The sequence below is a fragment of the Patagioenas fasciata genome, chromosome 1 (genome assembly GCF_037038585.1).
Source record: "Patagioenas fasciata isolate bPatFas1 chromosome 1, bPatFas1.hap1, whole genome shotgun sequence".
Lineage (NCBI taxonomy): Eukaryota > Metazoa > Chordata > Aves > Columbiformes > Columbidae > Patagioenas > Patagioenas fasciata.
In genome coordinates, this window is record NC_092520.1 from 119,611,025 (window position 1) to 119,633,319 (window position 22,295).

Sequence of the window (22,295 nt, forward strand, 5' to 3'; positions counted from 1 at the left end):
GCAAAATGTTTTATTATTAGAATGCATCTATTAACTTTTGAGCAGAGCATGATGAATTTAACAGACTTTATTTTTGGTTGTGGGACTCTAACGCAAAACACGGACAAAATTATTTGGTTTTCATAGTTAAATCTGGTGGTTTGAGTTAAAACTTTTTGATAGTGAGTTAACTGGATTTATTTTTCTAGCTTTCAAACCTGCTGAAAATTTTTTGAAACAAACTACACTGGAATGTTGGGTAAATGAATGCTCGAAGTACTTGGCTCTACTTCTCATGACCCTGTGCCATTCTCAGTGTAACAGAAGAGAGTATTGTGGTCACATTAGGCAAGTGTTAATGAGCACATTTGAAACCCAAATATACTCAGATTTCTGCGTTTGAAAGATGGGGAGCTGCAGTAGAGGAAGCTAAGGGGCAAAACCACAAGGACTGAATTAACTCTGTGATTCTAAGTCTGACTTACCCAGGGATGAGGACAGAGCCCATGTCATGTGAGAGAGATCCCTTCCCTTGTTCAGGGACAAACCAGCTGAAGAGTTATATATGTCTTTAATCAACCATCCTGAAATGTTTCAAGAGATCTAACCCTCTTTAATAACTGCAGATTACTCCATCTGAGTGTTATGAGACCACTGTAGAGGTATTAAATTGACTACCCTCTTGTTAAGTACAAGGGGTAGGCTTGTAGTGGTGTAGTTTCTTTCAGTAGTTAAAATTACAGGGGGAAACCCTAAGGACGGCGAGAAAAAATTCCAGTTACATTTTGAAGGAGAAGGATACTTGCTGTGTTGCAGCTTTCTGAACAGCCTGACTCCTGGGGCTGCTGCAGCCTGTCCCAGCTTGCCCAGGAGGAGACTCCTGGGAGGTGACTTGGGTGCGTAGCACCATCCGAGCTTTGCAGTTTTCTGCCTGGGCTTCAGCTGCTTTGCTGCAGGGATGAGAATGTTCTGTAAATCCTGTGCCATGGATGCAAGCCCATGCTGGGCATCTGAACTGGCATTAGGGGACCAAATGGGGCCCCAGCTGTCAGACTTTGAATTGCAAAGCTTGTATAAATGCTCCATATTGCTTTCTGCAGCATTGTGCAGATTTCTTGCATTCTTTGGCAAGGGTTTAGCTGGATATGGCAACGTGTGTCTTATTGCACTTTTGAAGACTCTACATCCTTTATGCCCCTGCTTACCTTTATTCATGATTGATAAACTGGATTACTCAAAAAAAAATAAAGACAAGGACATTTCATGCACTTTTTTTCTTCTTTAATTAGAGACAAATACTTGTCTCCTAGGAGAGAGGTGTAAGTTGTTCAGCTGGAACATGACTTGAGGTGAATTCTTTCTACACTTAGGTTTCACCTTCCTGACTTAGTTTCTGTGCTTTTTAAATGGAAATGACACTTACTGTCTAATAATGCTTAGAGGATTAATTATATATCAGGGATTTTTAAAATTACTAAAGGTTATAGATATTATTATTACTAGATTAAGCTATAATTCATCGTACTTAATTTGCTTTTCAGTTAACATTTAAATGGAAGTATTCTTGCTCTAAGAAGTTAGCTAAGAAAAAAAAAAGTTAAGCTACAATAGCATGTGGAGAGAGAAAAAAAACGCATTCAGAGGAACATGCTTTGCATGTTGTTAGTCCCAGCCCAGGAGGGAAATTTGTGTTGCTTGCAGAAAGGTAGTTAAAGTATTTAGTACAATTGCAAGTTAAGAATTGCCATTTTATGATAATTCTTATCTCATCAAGGTTGGTCATGCTCTTCTGAGTATCTTCAATTAACAAGACCGTCCTCTTCAAATTATGAAACTGCAAATTAATTACAGTCAGTTTTTGAGGATGTGTCCTTTGTTATTGGCGGTCAGGTGGATGGAAATGTGTGATTAAATGAAAAATCAGTCTGACTATTAATTATCAGATTGCAGGAAGAATATACATTTTTAAATGAAACTTCATATTTTCTAAAATGTCACACCTCAGGTCAGTAGCTGAAAATCCATAAAATTCACTGGGTCTGGGACATCTTATCTGTGGTCTCCATGATAAAATATGATAATGACAAAACCGAAACAAATTAGCAGTATGGAGTTTACATGTTTGTTGATCCTTTATGTGATCCTAGAACTAAACCATTTTTTTTTCTTTTCTTGTTGGAAAAGAAAAGAGGAAAAATTTTATGAAATAAAAATGCTAGGTATATTGACATGCTGCCTTGTGAGCTTCATGAGCAGTACCATGTTCACGAAGATTTTAATATCATAATGGTCTGAATTCCCCAAGCGAGGTGCAGCGCTCCTGTCTTCTTTTAGTCCATATCACTGCACACTAAACTTTGCCTTGCTTATACCACTTTAACTACTGTTATTACAGTTGCAATTAAATGTTAATTTACCTGCTTTAATGATAGACTGCCATGAAAGACACATGCCACACACACATACCATTTCAATTATTAGCAACAGACCTAACTATGACAAGATAAATTGGTTAGTAGGCTGATCCACCATGAAGCTACCTCTGTGAAAAACCTGCAGACTGGGTTTTGTTGGACAGATGAGTGGAGTGACTTCGCCCTGGTACAGCATGACTATTAGATCCCCTCTGAGGAGGGGACAGGAACTTATGGGCATGGGAAAATGGGGTGTGAGACCTTCCCAATCAGAGGCAGCCAAATGCTGTGTTTATGCTGCCTTAGCCATAATTTCAAAGTGATTGTAAGACCTTAAAGTTGCATTAAACCCTTGTTCATGATGTGTAACACAGCATGTCATAAAATATTAGATGTTCCCAAACTCTAAGGTTTGCAGACCTGCAACGGGAGGAGTATAGAAAGGCCCAAAGGTTTTTGGCCAGGTTCAGTGTTCTCACTGACCTCAAGGGTCCTGCATTATATTTTCTTCAAAGCAAAAACTATTGCTAATGCACATGCATCACCTGATACCATAATGGGCTATTACAATAAGAGCATGCATGAAAGAGAAAGAGGAGAAACATTCTGTGGGATGACCTAGAAAACCTCTTCACAAATTGCTACTGCAACAGGAGTCGCAGTATAACAGATGCATCGGCTGTTCTGATTTTCGAAGGACATTTTGGTTTGAAGTAAATTCCACAGAAAGTGGGATGGTCACATTATTGCGGTTTTTAAAAAACTAAGGACTAAACAATCAAGCATGCACTTTCTGTACATAAAGACAAGATCAAAAACATGTGAAAAAAAGTGTATATTTTAAAAAATAGACTAGAAAGCATCAGGCTGACGTAATTGAACCCAGAGATTAGCCCCCTGGCACTTCAGATATGGAACAGGAATTTTCAACGCAATTTGTAGTGTTATCTGCTCTGTGGGTTTATTTGTGGCACAGACACAGTGACAGTATCTGCCCCTTTCTGGAGGAGAGCAGATAAAGATTCTTTGTATGAAAATACCTGCTGGGGATCTGCATCTTGGTTAGATGATGAGAGATTCAACTTTCCTCCATCAGCAAGACCCTTGGTGAAGTTTCACTTGGAAATGAGGGGATGAAATGCTATGGCAGGATGAACAGACATGATCAGAAAAGATGTTGCAGCAAAGACAAGCTGCAGAAAAGCAGGATGGTAAACTGGATAATCATTCTTCATGAGCGTTTGCCAGAGAAAAAGACAAAAAAACACTCTTTCTCTTAGGCTGATGATGGCAGACAGTTTCAAAGTCAATTGACCTGAAAATTGTATGAGGAAACAGTACAGAAAGGACTATTCATCTACTGAGGTGATTCACCCACTTCACCTGCTTATATTAAATACAAAGGTTTCTATCTCTCTCAGGCTAAGGCAGCATGCATGATCACAGAAATATTTCTTTCTCCCCTAAAAGCTCAGGAAACTTTAAAAAAAAAATTATTCACCTGGGAAATTGTACAAGAGAGTGTGCAAGAAAGCCATGTTCCAATGTTTCTCCATCTACTCTTGCTCATCTATATGGGAACTAACAACTTCCTAGATCACAATTTCAGACCATTTTCAAGGTAGATGCCATGATGTGAAAGCTGCCAATTGAAACAGCTGGTTTCTTCATTGAGCAGAAACTGTGAAGCTGAAGCAGACCACAAACATGTGGTCACTAACTTCTTTTAGAAATTGTTAATTACATTGCTTACAAATTCAGAGACTTAAAGTTTAATATCATCATTTTATTAAATAAAAAAAGCCACAATTTCTGTGGTCTAAAATAAGGTGGTTTTGCACAGCTCCCATCCACTCTTATCCTCAAAAAGAGTGTTTTTGTTTGGTTTTGGTTGGTGTGGTTTGTTTTTTTCCCCTGTAGCAAAGATCAGAAGATCAGCTGCGGCCTAAAGCTCTGGCATTTTCTTGTTCTGGAAAAGAATGGAAAAATCACTGCTAATACTGTTGTGTTTGTCATGAATGATGAAAAAAAAAACGATGGCCAGGACAGGGTCTCCACACAAAGTCACATGGATCCTTTGATAAGCAGGACCTATCCATGTTTTACTGTAATTTACTGCCAGATTATGCTCCTGGCAAGAATCACCAAACATATTACATAGAAAAATGGTAGATTCTGCACCTCTTTGATATCTGTGGTTCAGGTATGAATCCCTTCTTGGAGGAAAAGCTTTAGCCACGCTCTAGTTGTTTAATAACCTGGGATAGTCACTGGGCTTTATATAGTGTGAATTTGAATTTCTGGTCTTGCACTGTAAAGCTCGGGCAAAGATTACCAATTTGATGTATGTGTGCTCATCTATGACTATGAACCATACAAAACGTGAATCAATTGCTGTTCATATCCCTTTTTTGTGTCAATTATGCAGGCTCTGGACATGCTTACTTTTGTTTCTAAATATCTGAGTTTCTGTCAAGTCTAATTCCCTCTTATGGTCAATTTTTATATCAATCACTGTATTATCTTTATAAATACCCGGTCACAAAGAAAGTGGGGGAACTAAACACATTTAGTCCTCTTTTTGATAGTAGATACCACAAACCACTAAGAATTTGCAGGTGCAAGTGTCTGCTTACAACAAACTGTTTCAATATATCTTATGTTATTTTTTTTTAAATAAGTAATGCTTTTAGTTTGTATACATGATGCAAAGACTTCCACATCCATTTCTTGGGACAAGAACAATTCACTTATTGAACGGGCATCTTAAGATATAAAGCCATGAATTCCTGATGCATTGTCTTCAATGACAGGAAATTTGAGTGGAACAGAAATGAAGGGTGAGGAAATACCCCGTTGCTTCATCAGGAAGCATTTGTGCAGACAGTTTCTGAATGAATTTCTGAATGAATATTCTACTTTTATTTCTTTAATGGTTTCGTGGAAGATCCAAAGCTTCTTTTTTTTTTTTTTGGTATACCCAGTCTAGGATCTTTCCTGAATAGGAATACATGCTTTTCAGTCATCCTCCAACATTTTGAAAATCCTGCCAAGATTTTGGAGGCTTATTTCAGGTGTTAATTAGCCTATCTGAAGTTACACAGGATCAGATGTAATCCAGGCCTGCACACAGGTGACGGTAGCTGTATTTATAGGTATTTTCAGTGCCTAAGAATTAAATCCTCTTAGGAAACATTTAAAATGCTATTAAACAATATTCCATGAGACAGCGCTAAATTTTAGTTCTGCCTTACACTGATAAAATTGCTTGTATGAACATAGAATGAATGAAATCATGTTGTCCATTCTGAATGCAGTGAAGGAGCATTTGCTGTAATTCCTAACTACAAAGTGATTAGTATCTTGTTAGCTGTATAACCATATGTATTGACAGTTTGTTTTCTGATGAAAAAAATGAATGTGATATAGTTTTAGCACTAAAGCTTGTGGAAGGCATTTGCAGGCGTTTAAAGACAGTGCTTCTTTTTCTTTGGAAAAGGACATTGAGATTAATTTATTTAAAATTTTGAAATGTTTCTATATATTTTCCATTCCCTTGAGCTCTGCAAAATGAATGGTAAGAGAAACTTCCTACTTTGAAAATTGTTAGGAAACCATTCATATAATTTTAATAGCTTTGAGCCCAGAGCACATTACACATATTTTGTGCATCTCTGGTTTTATATGAATCACACCTGCTTTAAGATAAGTGATTTTGCTTCTTTTTAGAGCTGAAACATGAGATCTATGTTTGGAGACTGACCGCACAGCGCATTAACCCAGCCAGCAGAGAGGAGACTGCTGTGAAATGCCTCTTGATGCAGAAGGTGCTGACTCTGGAGACGCTCCTGAGGAAGAAGCTGAGGACATTTCACAGGTGAGCAAGGACCAGCATGTCCCACCTCCCCTGCTCTGACCCTCGGCGGGATCAAGCCCCAGGAACAGGCAGGGAGCTCTTCCTCATCTCAGCCTACAGCCAGGGATGATGGTGTGGCTTGGTTAACATCAGGGCTGATATTCTGGTTTGGTCAATGGGCTGAGGACTTACTTCCAGTAATTTTAGGCAGAGCTAAAAGTGAAGGCTTTCAGGGATCTTCTCTGGGATGATACCAGTATTTTTAGCTGACTCTTGATTGGAGGCATGTTGGGGCAGACATGAAGACCCATCCTCAGCCTCAGTTAAACACAAAGTGTTTTAGGATGAAACTGATGTGTAAGGCCTGGAAAATGCATGTCAATGTGCCCCATATCTCAAGGCCTTGAAATTTAAGGTAGTTTTTGATTTAAAAAGATCATAAATACATCGCTAGAAAAATTTAGATTTTTTCCTTGTAATAGTGACTTCAGCATATTAAAATACTGGTTTTTTTTAACTGAAAAATTTAAGTGTTCTTCAGTGAACTGTTGAGTTTGAAAAATATATCACCAGTGAATTGCTGAATTTATAAGTAATTTCATAATCAAATCTTCGATGTGAACATGACTGTGGACACAATTAATTGATCATATATAGAAAAGGAAAAGTTTTTATAAATGGGACTGCAGAAACGCTAACCTTATTTTGTTTATGTTCTGGCAAAAACAACTGTTGTGCTATAGAATTTGATGACTGAGAATAGCAGTGATAAATACTTTGAAAGTAATTGACTAAAATGAAACTGAAATAATTAATTTTTATTAATAAACATGTTAAATATGCAGCATGGACAAGGACATGTAAAGATATGATTTCTTAACCTCTTCTAGTAATGAGATAGTTTTTGTTTATAAAATTTTTGCTGATACTATGCACTTTGAATGGAATGACTGTATTATTACTTGAAGACAAAAAAGGCTGTTAAAATCACCTCTTTTTTTAAGAGATCATGGCAGATTATTAGACTTCATGACATTCTAAAGAAGATACTTCTGAAGTATAAAAAAATTGCATATTTAATCTTGAAAATCGGGATTCCTCCAGCACAGTACATTTACAGTAATGTAAAAATTCATTAGTGTTAACAACAGCACTCGTGAACTGCAAAGCCCAAGGCTTTTTGCTGGAGGGCTGGCTATGCTGATAACACAATGAAGTTATTTGGATCTTAAAAACCTCATTATAAAATGCAAATATAAAATATATGTGTTCTGACTTGTTGATATTAGCACATGACCCTCGTTTTATTGCCATAGGGCATATATCCACTTCTGAAATTGCCAAGGGAACTACGTATTGCATATAGCCAGATCCTATGCTGGTGTCCATACTCTGGAGGGCAGCTCTTTCCAAGCGTATTGCATTCTTCATGAATTGAAGGGTTTGTGAATTACTGGAGAGTGCTATAGAAGTGAACTCTTGTGTGAAGCCCCATAAAAGTGCTTCTGCTGCCTCTAAGAAGGCCATACTCCTTTGTGGTAATAGTTGCTCCATATGGGGGAAAGGGTGATCTATTTGTGATGAGAGGGATTTATTCCAGTGGTCTTGGTAGAGCTTTAATTTCACTCTGGAAAAAAGCAGGTGTCATTTTCTTTCAGGCAAATTTCACAAGAAGATAGAAACTGGGAAACAAATATTCAGGAACTCCAGAAAAAAGTAAGTAGATAGATGACCGTTTTTGTCACTATCTGTGTGAGCAGGCCTGTGCCTTTACACAGAGAGAGTGCTTTGAATCTAATGTAAATTTAATAACTCTCATGATAGCAGAAAAGCTAACAGGCAGGCTGGTGAGCTTCTTTGTGGGATGAGGTTACTGAACTACATTGTGAGTTTTTGTTAGGTTTTATACTTTTGTTCCTTAGAAAAATACAATTTAAATGATCAATACATCATTCAGCAATGTTTTCTTAAATTTTTAATCCATGGCCAGAAAGATTCAGAAGTTGTCAATAGATTGTTTATAGCCACGATTCATGACGGTAGTGTACACTCCTGCTGATGTATCGAATACCAAGTCTGATTTACTACACTGTCTATGACATGCCTGCTTTATTATTCAAGTAGAGATAAACCCCTTGGATAAATCCCGTTCTCTTTGCTGTGCATACTTTAACACCACATAAGTCTTTCTGCTGAAGTCAGGTCTGATGAGATGTAAACTCTCTAGTGGGATTAAGTACACCTAAATTTAATTGTCTAAATGTCACATCCTCTTCACCTCACTGGCATCACTAATGAATTCAGACCTCTGTTTGGGAGCTCAAGTCCTGGACCGGGACATCACTGTCCTATGTGTCACACCAGAAGAGAACAAAACCAACAGGATTTCTCATTAGAGTTTACACCTTTTTCAAGGCATTGCATAAAATAAAACTTTTTTAAAGAACAGAGACTTACTTGTACTTTAGGAGAGCATTAAACTATGTGAAATGAGAGAGGAACTCAGGCTGGGAGATACGACCTCTAGGCTAGGCTATAGGTTTTCAAGGCATATGTGCAAAAAAGGCTGATTTTGTCCAGGGTCATGAAACCACAGAGTACCCTGTGTAGTAGGAATTGCATTTCAACCCTACATCTACTAAAGTTGTGATGTGGGTAGCCGAACACAGCTGAATCTATTCAGCAGGTGCTAGCTATTTGTATCTCAGATCATATTGGGCCACATATTCCTTGTTTTTCTAGGTATGCATAAAATGCTTCAATTTAAATATGTCTGTCTTTTATGCTGAAGAAGAATATGCAATATAGGAACAGAAGTTTGCACTTCACCCATGCGTTGTGAGCTCTATGCATAATACTTAGCTCTTTCTGTAATATAGTTATTAATTTTTTTTCTTCTTGTCTGCAGCACAGAATAACAGACAAAATTCTTCTCATCAAATGTCTGGCTGTGCTGGGATGTGTTATTCTTATGTTTTTTCTCAACTCATTTGTTCCAGGCATCTACCTAGATCTTGGTAAGTTTTGCAGATTTGTTTTAAGTAAAACAAACATTATTTTTTCTGAGTCTGGATCTTTTCAGAAAGCCCTTTCTCATATGTCTCTGGCCTTGCAATCCCACCAGGTTAATCAGTAGATCAGTTTCTCAGAATGGGTTTTCAAAATGCAGTCATGTCCCAGTCACCCCAGGAGGAATAACAGAGTGCTCATGACTTCATTTTCCTGACTTCCTAATGCTAACGAGCTTGCTAAACATTATAGAATGAGTAAATTTTACCTTGGCATTGTTGCACTGTAGATTTGAGTGAATGACTAAGATGCACTCCATGGAAGAGCAAAATAGTAGTCTGCCATTACTTCTTAATTACAGGTAACTCTTTGTATAACTTTCTGTCTCTATTACTTTATCTCTAGAACACAATATTTCCCAAAATAAAATCAGAAAGACACTTTTATATGTGTGAAATGAAAGTAGCTGTATGCATACTTTCTACATATATACCTATACATGCAGGTTTTTATATAGATAGCTGTATATCTGCATGAGGACAGGCTCTGCATATCTTAAAAACAGAACCAAATTAAAACTCATATTTATCTGAAGGAGAGTCATAAAACATACCTGTCTGTTGCCCTACAAAAAGTTAAAAATATTTTTTTGGCTGCTGAGCACTTGAAAGTTACGGAATTTCAGATTTATGTTTTTTTTCGTGGAATCTGAGTTCCCCCACTGTGTACATCCATCCCAGTGGTTGAAATATGTAACAGTCTTGAAAAGAAGTAACTCATAATCAATAAAACATTGATTGCATCATCATTTACATAGATACTACATTGAAATCCATCTTTGTTGTGCATAATATAGAGTTACTTATAGCTGTACAATGGCAATCAAGTTGTAAACAAGACATTTATATCTGCTGCTGACACTTCCGGTGTATTGACTGGCTTAGAAACGTACTGGTAGCAGGAGGCTGTTCTCCCTGCTGAGACCTAGGGAAACACCAAGGGCTGCATATTGCTGACACCAGTGGGAGGATATAGACTACTGTGTCTGGAGCAATGTGTTTTCATAGGCACAGTTTTGCTGCTAAATGTGTTTGTTCCAGGGACTGATCCCCAGCCCCCAGGCCTTAAAGCTGCCTGATGGCTTGTGTCCACCCTGCTCAGACCTTGTCCCTTCAGAGCAGGCTGGCCATATCTCCACAGCACAGCAACTGGCCACGTGTTTCCTCTTGACATTAAGCCAATGCATGGCTTAATTAATTTTTAATTTCACAGTGAGGGCAGTGTTGTAGCCTAGAAGAGCTGTGTTTTAACATTATGAGGCTGAGGGCATATGTTGCATTATCTGGTACATGTGATGGAGTTTGAGTGCACAACGCCTCCTGGGATAATGTTGAAGTAACTGTACAGAATGGAGACCCAAACCTGATTCAGACTCGTCCATGTTGTTGTTTGGGTGTGATCCCTGAAATTAATTGTCTCCAAAACTGCACCTTAGTTTATTTTATCTCAGATGAAATAAGCTGGGTCGATGCAAAAGAACCTGGGAGCAAAGCAACACTTACAAAGCCTTTGGGGAACCAGGACCTTGCTCTGGGCTTAGGCTAAGTATCCATTTAACAGTATCAATACACCCAGCAAGACCTTGTTGGCATGCAGTGGAAGTCCCGGTGCCCTGGAGATGTATGATTTTAGGAAAGGGGACATGACAACCAGATTTGCTTTGGTGTTTTAGCCAGTGCCACAGCTGCTGTGATAGCTTGCCTGTGTATTTGCCATGGAAATGGGAGATTTCCGCCAATAAAGGCATTTATCGAGGTTCTTAGGGACATGGTTTAATGTTACTAAGGTGTAGGAAGATGCAGAAATTGATGACACTTGAAGGCATTTGAAGTCATGGTGGCTAAGAACATAAGGAAGGCATTCACATTGGGAATTTAAGAAATCAATTTTCACCCTTACTTTTCTGTCTCAGATAGGTAGGCATTGAACCATGTAGGATTCCTTGAATTAAACCCAACATTGATAATTGTTTTTCAAAAGCCACAGGGAGTCAGTAAAGACCATATAGTACTGGTTATATATGTTCCTGGTAAGGTATTTTCAAAGCTACAAAGTAGTTGAAGTCAATACTAGAAAAAACTTAATGACTGGTGATTGTTTTTTGTCCTACTTTATGTCAATAAAATAAATGAAAAAAAATTGGCATGGTTGGAAGTGCAGGCTTCTATTATTCGCAAGCTGGTCTTCCACTGCAACCTTAAAAGTAAATAGGGGATGCAAATGTTTTGTATAATTTCTTCCTGTTCCATATTCAAGGCAAACCTGCCAAATTGATGAATAAGTGTTATTAAAGCATATCTGTAATTTCTGTTAACAATTAATGTAACCTGTGGACTTATACCGAGATCTCATTGGTGCCTCCTGAATTCCACTATCTTGATGATAGCTGTCACTTTTTTATCATTACTGAAGTAGTGCCACTGTGAGTCTCTATGGACTTTCGTTCTCTAGTGCGTGGAAATGAATTTCCTAAAATACAGTACATCTTGTACTCTGATGGTTTGGGTAAATTTGTTCAATATGTTTTTCTCAGAAAAATGAAAGTGTTTAATTTTGTACCAGAATAATGTTTTATATAGAAGCTGAAGTGTTAGAAATCTAATAACTTTTAATTGCATTTGGTAGAGTGAATTAGAAAGATTATTGAATTCTTTATCAGTCCCTAGCCTTGATACAATTTTTCCATTATGAACTTGGAATCATTAATATAATTTGAGGGAACTGACATTTTAATTTAAAGAATAAAATTTGCATACTTAGCTGCATTTTAAAATGCAGAACACTTTCCTATTAATTTTTTTTTGTATCTGTTCATCTATTTATTTAGTCTAATCTTATGGAGTATCGATGGTAACGAAAGTTTAGTACTCAGACTTTGAATAATAGATATGAAAACTTTAAACTTCTACAGTACATTCTGCCCTATGGGATTTTACTTTATTGATAAAGCATGATGAAACATCTGAGAAAAGATGACAAAAGATGAAAGTAAAGCCCCTTTGAGGATTGTACCTGACTCCTATTTTGTCTTTAACTTCTGGGGAGTCATGGCTAGAGCCTGGAACTGTAATGAGATTCCACAAAAGTAACGAAGGATTTTTCAAGTGAAATAAGCAAGATTTTGTTGAAATATCAACTAGATTTTATTTTTAATAGAGTATGCTCTAAGTGACTGGGTCAGAAAGAATAGACAAAATCAATTTATAACCTATTTCCTTCTGCTTCTGTGGGGCAGGTCCTTCCTCCTTGATTTGGTTTCAGCCAGTTCAGTGAGTTACTGAGCTGTTGTGAACTCTGTGCAGCTCCTTCCAGTATCCATACAGAGGAACCCATCACCTCTGTGGCCCTGCTTTTGTCTGCCCCTCTCAGTGGCCTCTGCCTGCAATGCAGACACCTTGCTCCTTGCAGACCTCCTCGCTCTTGCTCTCTTCCACCTCTCGACATCTCTTTCCCAGGGCCAGGCTCAGTACTTTCTGAGGTAGGGGAAAGTCCTCTCCTCCTTTTAGAGGGTTGCCACAAACTCTTCTCCTCCCATCTTCAAGAAACAAGGTGCAAACCCAAGAGCAAACAAAAGAGATATTCCTAGTTTCAGAGTGGAGATACTCTTTCTACATTGGCTGCAGACTGCTGGAAGCTGGAAAGTTATGCCAGTAGAATTACAGTTGTATGTTTGCCTTGTTTGTATATTCATTCACGCACCATTGCCACTACTGCCCTTGTTGGACACAAGGCTCATGCCTAGGTGAATCTTTAGTATTACCATATGTGGCTGTTCTTATCTTCCTTTGATGAATTAGTTATTTGTGAAAGAGAGAGATTTTTGGATTCACTGAATTCTTCCATAATTTAGGACTGCTATTTACTCCAGCCCCAGCAGAAGACTGGGAGTTTCAAATCATACACCTTGAGTGAGCTATTTTGGGTTGTATTTTTTTTTTTTTTTCTTTTGCAGAGTAGTTAAGTCCTCACACTATTACCTGATTCCATTCTGGTTATTTTGGTTCTTCAATGTCTATGGTGCTTCAGACATCAGTGTTTAAGCTAATCATCTCCAGAGGCCCTCAAAATAATTTCTGGAGGAGGTCAATAATCAGTAAGAGGTGATCAACACCTGTGATTCATTTGACCTACTTTAAAGGTCAAATTAATGAAATGATTCACTTTATCCTACGTCACTTCACTCTTGATATGCCAGGAAGCATCTTCTGAAGCTATACAAAATTTTGGTTTTAGACAATTAATAAGAAAAAAACATGATAGCTAGATGGACATTTGGTTTGCTAATTAGTTATATGTTGATGATATTAACTAAAACAGTGTTAGCAAAAAATCCAGGCTTATGAACTTTTAAAAAAGTTATGGTTTTAGATTATATTTAGATTATTTTGCTGGATGACACCTCATTTATGTAGTTAAATCTATCTTCTCTTGGAAAACTCTCTTCTATATTCACTGCAGTTTAACTTCTGACTGCACTCTTGGTCTGCAAATTCTGCTGCAGATACTTTTGAGGATCTGAAACTCTCTTTTAGCAATTTGTCTTAACCATTTGTATCTGGCATCATTGAGACATTTTAAAACTGTGACTAAAATAGTGGAAAACTAGGGATATAATTGTTTTCATTTTTAATTTGAACTGACTTCTGTTTGTTTGGTAGACCATGATGTGCAGGACTCTATTGCTGATGAATTAAAGGAGAAAAGTTTTCAGTTGCTGTAAATACAAAAGGTTCCTGTTTTATAGTCACTCCTTTGTACACCAGTTGTCACATTTTCTGACTAATTTCCATAATTTACTGGAAAATTGTTGAAATTCACCAGATAAATTAAATAACTGGAAAGGGCTTCAGCAGAAGAACAAGGACCCAAATGAGCTGTACAGAGAATTTTATGCAAATTATAGCAAAAATTTTGTCTTTAACCTGCAGAGAAGTGTGATACCTCAAATTCAGGAGTCTGGACTGGATCTGAAGTTTCTCCCTCTTGATTTTCTTGCTGCATTTGTTGAAGTGGATGTGCATGATTTGCAGCTTACACTGTCACTTACCTAGGTGAACCAAGAATTGTAATAGAGTTGGGACTGAATAGCACTTGTCTGGTAGCTTGCTTAGTGATGAAGAAAGGGCTGCATTGCCCTAGAGAGCTTCACAAACTTACTTAGATCTGCTCTTGAATCACAGAATGTCAGAAGTTCCATATTGTTCCTTACTTGGCTTAGAAACACTGTAGCTAGTCCTCTACTACTGCAGCCTACTAAGGTTTTAATAACTAATTTACCAACTTTCTTTTCTGCAGTGTTTTGCACAACGAATTCACTGCAGCAATGATCATTCCCTACAACTTTGAGACTGATCCACAGGATCACAGAATCACAGAATGTTTGGGGTTGGAAAGGACCTCTGGAGAACATCTAGTCCAACCCACCTGCTAAAGCAGGTTCACCAGAGCAGATTGCACAGGAAGGTGTCCAGGCGGGTTTTGAATGTCTCCAGAGAAGGAGACTCCACAACCTCCCTGGGCAGTCTGTTCCAGTGCTCTGGCACCCTCAAAGTAAAGAATTTTCTCCTCATGAGTAGATGGAACCTCCTGTGTTTCAGTCTGTGTCAAAGCCTGAACAGGAGATAGCAGTTCTGTAACCAATGATGGAAACCTTAAACTTAGAGATCTTTGGCTAAATTATTTAATGCAATAAGCTAAAAAAGTACTAATATTGCAGAAGTGAAATAAATGTAGTCTGTGTGGGTTTGTCCTGAATGTGCAGCCTAGGAAGCTGACTAAGAAGAACTCTAATAAGCTTTTTCCCCAGCTTTCATCTGGGCCCTGGGATAGAGTGTGTATGTACATTTCAACTTGTGCTAAGAAGTTTCTTTAGAATAGTGAAAATATTTTTAAGCTTTAACCACTTCCCCCACAGCTCGGTGAGTAAGATCCTGCTTGACAGTGTGCAGCAGAACTTAGGACCAAAAGATTTATAAATGGTCATGGAGAAGGACCACAGGGCTGAGAAAGGTGTGGATAGACCCCATTAGTCTGAAAGGGGTGTTAAAGTCAAAGCATCCATAAGGTTCTTCTTTTGACACTTTAAATTGTTATTCTTGAACTTTTTTGCCATCTGCTATCAGTGATAAATAAACTATGTTAAACTACTATCCTGTATGGTGCTGGAGTTGTATAAGTCTGACACTGTTTACAAGCAATAAAATAATATGTACAGAAAAAAACAAACTTGGCTCTCAAAATTTAAGTCTTTGTAGTCAGAGAGGGAAGAAAAGACAAATTGTTCATATTTTGGAAATGTTTGGTTTCAGGTGAATTTGTGCAATAGTTAAAAAGTAAGGTTTATTTCGGTCTATGTCACTGGGGAGTTATTTTATAAAATGTTTAAAAAAACAGGTCAGCTTATTAAGCTGATGTATAATAGTTCAGTGCTTAAGAGAAAAATGAAATCCTGGTGAGACAGTTGGCTATTGAACTGTAAAAACTGGTGAATGACAGAGATTTAAGGAAGCATGGGCTTAATGTCAAAAGCCCCAAAATTATATTTAGCACATCTCATATTTCACATCTTATATAACTGTCATCAGTGTAAAAAGTGCACATTTGCTCTTTAATTTGCCACTGAATCTAACATTTATCTCCAGATTATGTAGGGTCTACGATACGAATCAGTTTTAGCTGAGGAAAGCTTGTAGATATTGACTGCTCAAATTATACCGAATTATCAATCGTGTTTTCTTTTTTTTTTTTTTAATTTTTTAATTTTTTTAATTTTTTTTTTTTTTTTACTTTGCAAAGCTTTCCAACCTGTTTTGATAAGTTAAGGAACCAGATGCAAAGACTGGGAAGCAACATTTGGGGGCCTTTTCTATACAGCTAAAAATACGAGCTTGAATAATCTGTGGTTGCCTGGAAACTCCTTCACACATTTCAGTAAAGTAAATGGTTTTGGTCCCCAAAACATTTGGATTAGGGATGCCTTCTCTGTGCATGCCAGTAGGCTCCAGCTTTCAAAATATCATTGGTGATGCTATGCTTGTGATATTGTGGGCAAAAAGGGGAACATTCCTTATAACTGGAGCTAAGAATTTATTGTTATTCTAATTAAAAGTTGTATCAGCGTAAGCGAAACATGACAAATGGATATATTTAGTCCTCTTAAGATAATACTTACACAGTTCAAATTATCTAGTTACTACAAAACTCAAACAATATGCAGTTAAAACTGTTGTAAAAAAAAAAAAAAAAAAAAAAGACAAACCCTACCCCAAATAGTCCCAGTATCTCCCTCTTATATTCTGATGCTAGGGTCACCCTTTGACGCTCTGCAAGGTGTCAAATTTCGCAGGCCTAGGTGGGGAGGAGTCACAACAAAGTGTTGATATATTCAGGTCTTTTCTGGGATAAGTGCGATAGAGGTGTCTTCCTTCTCTTTACCAGGAGCTGAATAGCGTTGATGTTGATGGTTTCTTCCTCTCTGTGCTTGGGTCCCCTTGACCTCTTTTTTATGAATTTTCTAAACCTTTACAGTTTACTTTTTCAAATTCAGTCTTTGGCTCTGTATTAGGCCCAATTTTATCATATGAGGTATGTTGTGTGTATGTTACTTGTTTCTTGTGCTTTTTATTACCCCTAAAAATGGGTTTTGACCATCTTCTAAGTTTTGCTTCATCATCCGTAACTAACTGCTTTTGAGTTGCTGATAAACCTGGGGCCTTTAGTATCAATCTATGCATCCCTTTTTAGCTGCAAGTACTTATCCTACGCACTCTCATCTGTGGAAACTTCTTCATTCTTTTACTGTTTTCCATTAACACTCCACCCACACAAAGCTGTGACACTGCTTTCTGTGACTAAAGTGCTTGTTTTAGCTCCTGGCCTGATAATGGTAAGCAGATCAGCAAATTGTAGCATCTGACAAGGGTGTCCAGCCTGATGTAGTAAAATATAATCAGGTTAGAGCCATAATTTTAGGCTGTCCTCTTTGAAAGTCCCCAACTCTTTCTAGAGACCCTTCCAGGTCCTTGCAGTTGTGCTTGCAGTGGCTGATCTGCTGCCCCTTTACCCAGGTGGAATCAGCAACAACTGTCAGTGGAGTTTGACACATTTGTCCTTATTTATTGCTCTTTGCCTCCCTGCTCTTGCTTCATTCACTTACTATTTTATCTGTTCTGGCATACAGTGGTGTTGGTTTAAGTTGTCTAGTACTTTTACCTTGAGATCAAGAAGAGCACTGCATGTGGCTGACCTGCTGGCCTCTGAGTATGTGCTATGGAAATTTGGTTGCACCACAAAGATATAAACTGTTGTTTTAAAATTAGAATGGATGTAACTGTATTTAAGACACTTAGTACATCTTTGATTCATAGCTATGTTGAAAAAATTCCTGGTACAGTATATGTGAAAATGAGTTAAAAATAAATTTGATAATTATTTTGTAATAATGAGAATGTTGGAAGGGAACTAAACTGATGCAGTCAATGCTGACTCAGACTCTGAAAGTCTGGTCCAGATCTTAGTTATTCCTCCTTCTTAGCACAGCATTTTGCACCTGAAAATAAGAGAAATCTGTTTTCCATGATCCTTGCAGTCTCATTTTTTTAGGATAGTTTTGAAAAAAATTCTGCCTTTGAAATTGCACAGTCATCTTTACAAACATGTAATTAAGCATGGAAAATATCCTCTGTGCTTGCACCTGCCCACATACTTGATTCGAGAAAAACAAGAACCAGCAACAGTTGTATCTGCTAGTGCATTTTTTGCACTTTATTGCTTACTTCTAGATAAGCTGACCTTTCCTCTTTCTTAGTGTTTGCATCTTCTAAAATTATTTTTGGTTCACAAGAGTTAATGAGGCCATGGCGATGGAGCATGTTGTTTTGTAGTGACCTTTACTGGGATAACTCTGTAAGTTATTTAGGCTTAAGGACTGATGCAATGTACACAGCTTTATATATGTCAACACATCTTTCCTTTAGATAGAGTACCTAGCTATAGGAATCTCTAACCAGCGTTTCTCTCTCACATTGTTCTATTGTGAATGCCATCCTATCTCATTTATGAAATCACACTTGCAGAATTAACACAGTTTGGTGTTGACATAGCAGTACAAAGGTGAATGTGATTTCTGCATTCTGACCTCACGGTATTAGAGCTGTGCCACAAAGTCCAGCCCATCCTTTCCTAAAACACATGTGCTGATCTGTGATTACAGAGTAGATAGTCCTCTGCCTGCTTGTTTTATGCTACACTTCTGGTTTTTAACTTCCCAATTACCTTCGGTCACTATGGTCTTCTGTTTCTTTTGCCTTACATGCATTTATGGTTTCCACCACCTTTTTTCATGTTCTTTCAATCCTCCTATGTTGCATCAAGGATTTCCTGTTGTGGTGCAAGCTGTCCTGGAGTGTCAACATCACTGTTCTGCCCCCATGGAGTAGCCTTAAACAGTGGTGTTACAAATAGCACAGAACAAATTATTTTTTTTGAAACTAAACCTATGAAAAGAGACTGCTCAAAAGACCAGCAAGTTGCTTTGTAAGAGGGCAGCTTTATAAAAAATTAGTGTTAGAGCTAAAACAGTGTTTATCAATTGACAGCAAGTACTACTTATAAATATTTAGCATGATTTCAGAATGTATATTTTCAGGCACACCTGATAAAATAAAACAAAAAAATACAGAAACTGAAATAGAGGACATTTTCATTCACATTCAGAGCTGCTGATAAAGCGTATTCCACGAGTAGAGCAAATTTTTCTGTATACATATATACATATATAAGTATATAGTACAGTGTATGCTTTACATAACATTACAACTACACCATAGTGTATGAAGGACTGGCATAGATCCTTAGGCTAAATTTTGAGGGGGTGTGGACTTATCAGACTTCTGATTAAGCTGTTGGAACACAGTGATATATTTTACTTCCTTTTATGTTCAATAACATGTTGTGTGAACAATTATTCAAAGATAAGGGCCAAACATGTTTTAGCTTGTAAGCTTGTTATAGACATTGTGGGCTAAAAGTGTTTCTACAGTTCACAAAAACAGAATTGTTAAGATCACAGAAAAAGAATATCATACTGTGGTCAGTGACAGATGTCTGAAAAATCAGTGTGTCCATCCCATTGCTGGCAGACAGGAGTATTATATTTTAATCTGGTAGGTGGTGGTCTAGTTGATTTTTAGAAAACTCACTTCTCAACCACTCTAAATATGTGATCCTGAATACTGTGTAGCCTGAACCTTCCTCACTGCTATTAGACCTCTTCACTCTCTCTTGTCCCACCCACTACTGCTGCCTTGAGCAGGTTGCTCTCTGCCCTCTGGAGCTATCTGGTACTATCCCAAAGACTTGCCAGGACCCATTTAATCTGCTTATCTTTGAGCTAAGTATCCTGGATTGTTAAATTTTTTCCTCAAAACTCAACTTTGCAGACTGTTGATTGTACTTGCTACTCTGCATTGTGTTTCCTAATGAGTATGCATCTTTCTTAAAGTATATCTTCTCAGGGTTTACTGGGGATGAAGAGAGCGGCTTGCTTCACAGGATTTGCCATTTATCATTCTTATTCTGTATTTCAGTGGGCGACTAGATTTAGTTGTGGTCCACTATATTTCTTGAGTATTTTCTGCAGGACTGTTAGGCACCCAGTTGCTTCCCATCTTGGATATGTGCAATGTTACTCTTCTTGCCCAAATGCAGTACCCTGCGCCTGTCTCTCTTGAGCAGCACAATGTTTTGACTAGTCCAGCACTGAGATGGTGAATGTTATCCTGGCTTTGGTTTTCAGTGCAAGTGTCTCAAATGTCGTTTCAGTTTCCACAAAAGTGAATTTAAAGTGTGCTTTCAGTATTCATAATGACATAATTTGAAATTCTGTGCACATAAGTGAACATACAGTGTCTACATGTTCACATTGTTAGGAGGAAGCTTATTATGATTTTTAGCTGGTAGTAGGTCAGACAAAATTACTTTTACTAAGGAATATAAGTTTTTCATTATGAGCATTTGAAAAGTCTACAGATTATACAGTATGTTTTTCTTTCACTTCTTTCTCTTTCACCTCCCTTCCTCCCACATATTCTAGAGTTATGTTTGACTCTATCAGATTGTTTTCTATTTTCAAGTTCTGCTTGATTATTTCAAAATAAATTTGTTTTTTTATTATTATTATTTATTTTTTTTAGTGGGATTGCAATTGTGTTCTCATCATGAGCCGTTTATTGTTCCAAAGGCGATTTTCCCTACTGGGTAAACTGTAGGAGAAAAGCAAAGCACTCAAGCTATTTCTGCTGTACATTTTTTTTCTGATCTCAGGCAGAAGACAGGGGAATCTTTTGTGTGAAGAATGCATTATGAATTTGCAAGGTGCATTTGATAATAAAATTTCCTTTTATTTTTCCTAAAATAAATAGAAACCATCACTATCTTCAACAGGTACCATATAAGTGCAGAAATGGAATTTAGATTCAGTTTCTCTCCATGTTATATTTCCAGAACATCAATTGTTGTGAAACAGAGGTAGTAAAAGGCAGTAAAGGAAGTGGTCTGTGGAACTAGAATTGGGCTTTGCTTTCACTACAGTAATGAGAAGTTATTTTTTGAAATTATTTCTATTTCTCTTCCTCCTGGTATCTTTTGTGGCCCAGTAAGCTAGAAAATAAATGGAGAAGCCACTCTCTAATGTATCCTCGTACTTTCAATTCTACAAAAAGGAAGGAATAGCGTCAAATTGAATCCAGGGCAAAAGCAAAGCTCCCCAAATACATAAAACCCTGATATAATATGTTCGCTTTCATGAACGTATTACGAAGGTCTTGGAATAGCCTTAGAAATGCTGCCCACTTGAAAAGGCAGGCTGCCGTGAGTTCCTTAACTTTGTGGTTAACTTTGGCAAATAGTTCAGCAGAGAGCTGTCAGTCAAGCAGTTATGGCAGAGGTTAACTGCTGTGGCCTTCAGGCTTCAGAAGAAAACTTCACTCTCATTCAGCTGCAGGGAGCTTGAGGTGAAACTGTGCTACTACAAGGCACCGTGAATGGAGATGTTGCATAAAATGCCCCAAATTCCTTGAGATACTTCGTCCTTGCTCTCCTCTTGGATCCCTCTCAGAGAAGGGTAGCTGCATCTCCGCATTGCAGGCATAGCAAGGAAAGCCAATATACTCTGAACAGACTGTGTGTGTAGACTGAGATAAGCTCTGCTCAGCCAAAACTGGCAGCTGACGTGTTTGAACCGTGCTTGCTAGAGCACTGCAGGGGGACATGTCCCTTGCCTGTCCATATTCTCAGGGAACAATATTGCAGGACAGGGCACCGTTCTCTCATGCAGAGCCTTGTACATGGAGCTAAGAAGTGCTGATAACACTCATGGTGCAAGAAAATGCCTGGCTCTATCCAGCGTTCATGCCATTCAGTTATGTTTCATCAGCTTTAGCTAATAATTGTTATCTCTGTATAGCATGTTCAAGGTGATTTGTTTTTGTTGGAGGTGGGCGGTAGAAATAATGGCAAGATATTACGCAGATTGTTCCAGAACGATTGAGAAAATTGCTGTTCTTTAATTCTTCACTTTGTTGTACTTGCATACAAAGTATGTGTAACAAAATGTAGTGTTGTCAGTTACATTTGTAAAAAATAGCAGTAAAATTCTGCTGCTAAGTTCCTAATATGCACATATCTTCTTCCTCTGGCAGTATTGCTCTCATAGGAATTGCTATCATCTTTGTTTATTTAAGGTAGAGCTGAACCCACTGTTCTTTGCTGGAATTCAGAGAACAACCAAGACTTGACAGTCACAAGAAAATTAGCCAGTTCATTTCCTAGAGGTAGACATGAACTGACAGTTCTCTCCTCCCTTTCTTTTGCAACTTTGGAAACTCCTGGAGCAGTCCTGTTCCTAGGATTTGTAACTGTTTTAGCCAAGTCTGATTTGACTTTGATATGAATGAGATTATCAAGAATCTTCAGAACAT

The 22,295-nt window shown here is 37.8% G+C and overlaps 1 protein-coding gene across 2 annotated transcripts in view; it reads left to right on the forward strand.

The window, feature by feature from the left end:
* Nucleotides 1-22,295, forward strand: part of OCA2 (OCA2 melanosomal transmembrane protein) — a 207,306-nt gene that overhangs the window by 114,861 nt on the left and 70,150 nt on the right. For both annotated transcript variants that reach the window (XM_071803651.1, XM_071803652.1), the window contains 3 exons: nucleotides 6,123-6,270; nucleotides 7,908-7,965; nucleotides 9,158-9,266. In XM_071803651.1, the coding sequence (XP_071659752.1) occupies nucleotides 6,123-6,270; nucleotides 7,908-7,965; nucleotides 9,158-9,266 (315 nt within the window). The remainder of the gene's footprint in view (nucleotides 1-6,122; nucleotides 6,271-7,907; nucleotides 7,966-9,157; nucleotides 9,267-22,295) is intronic.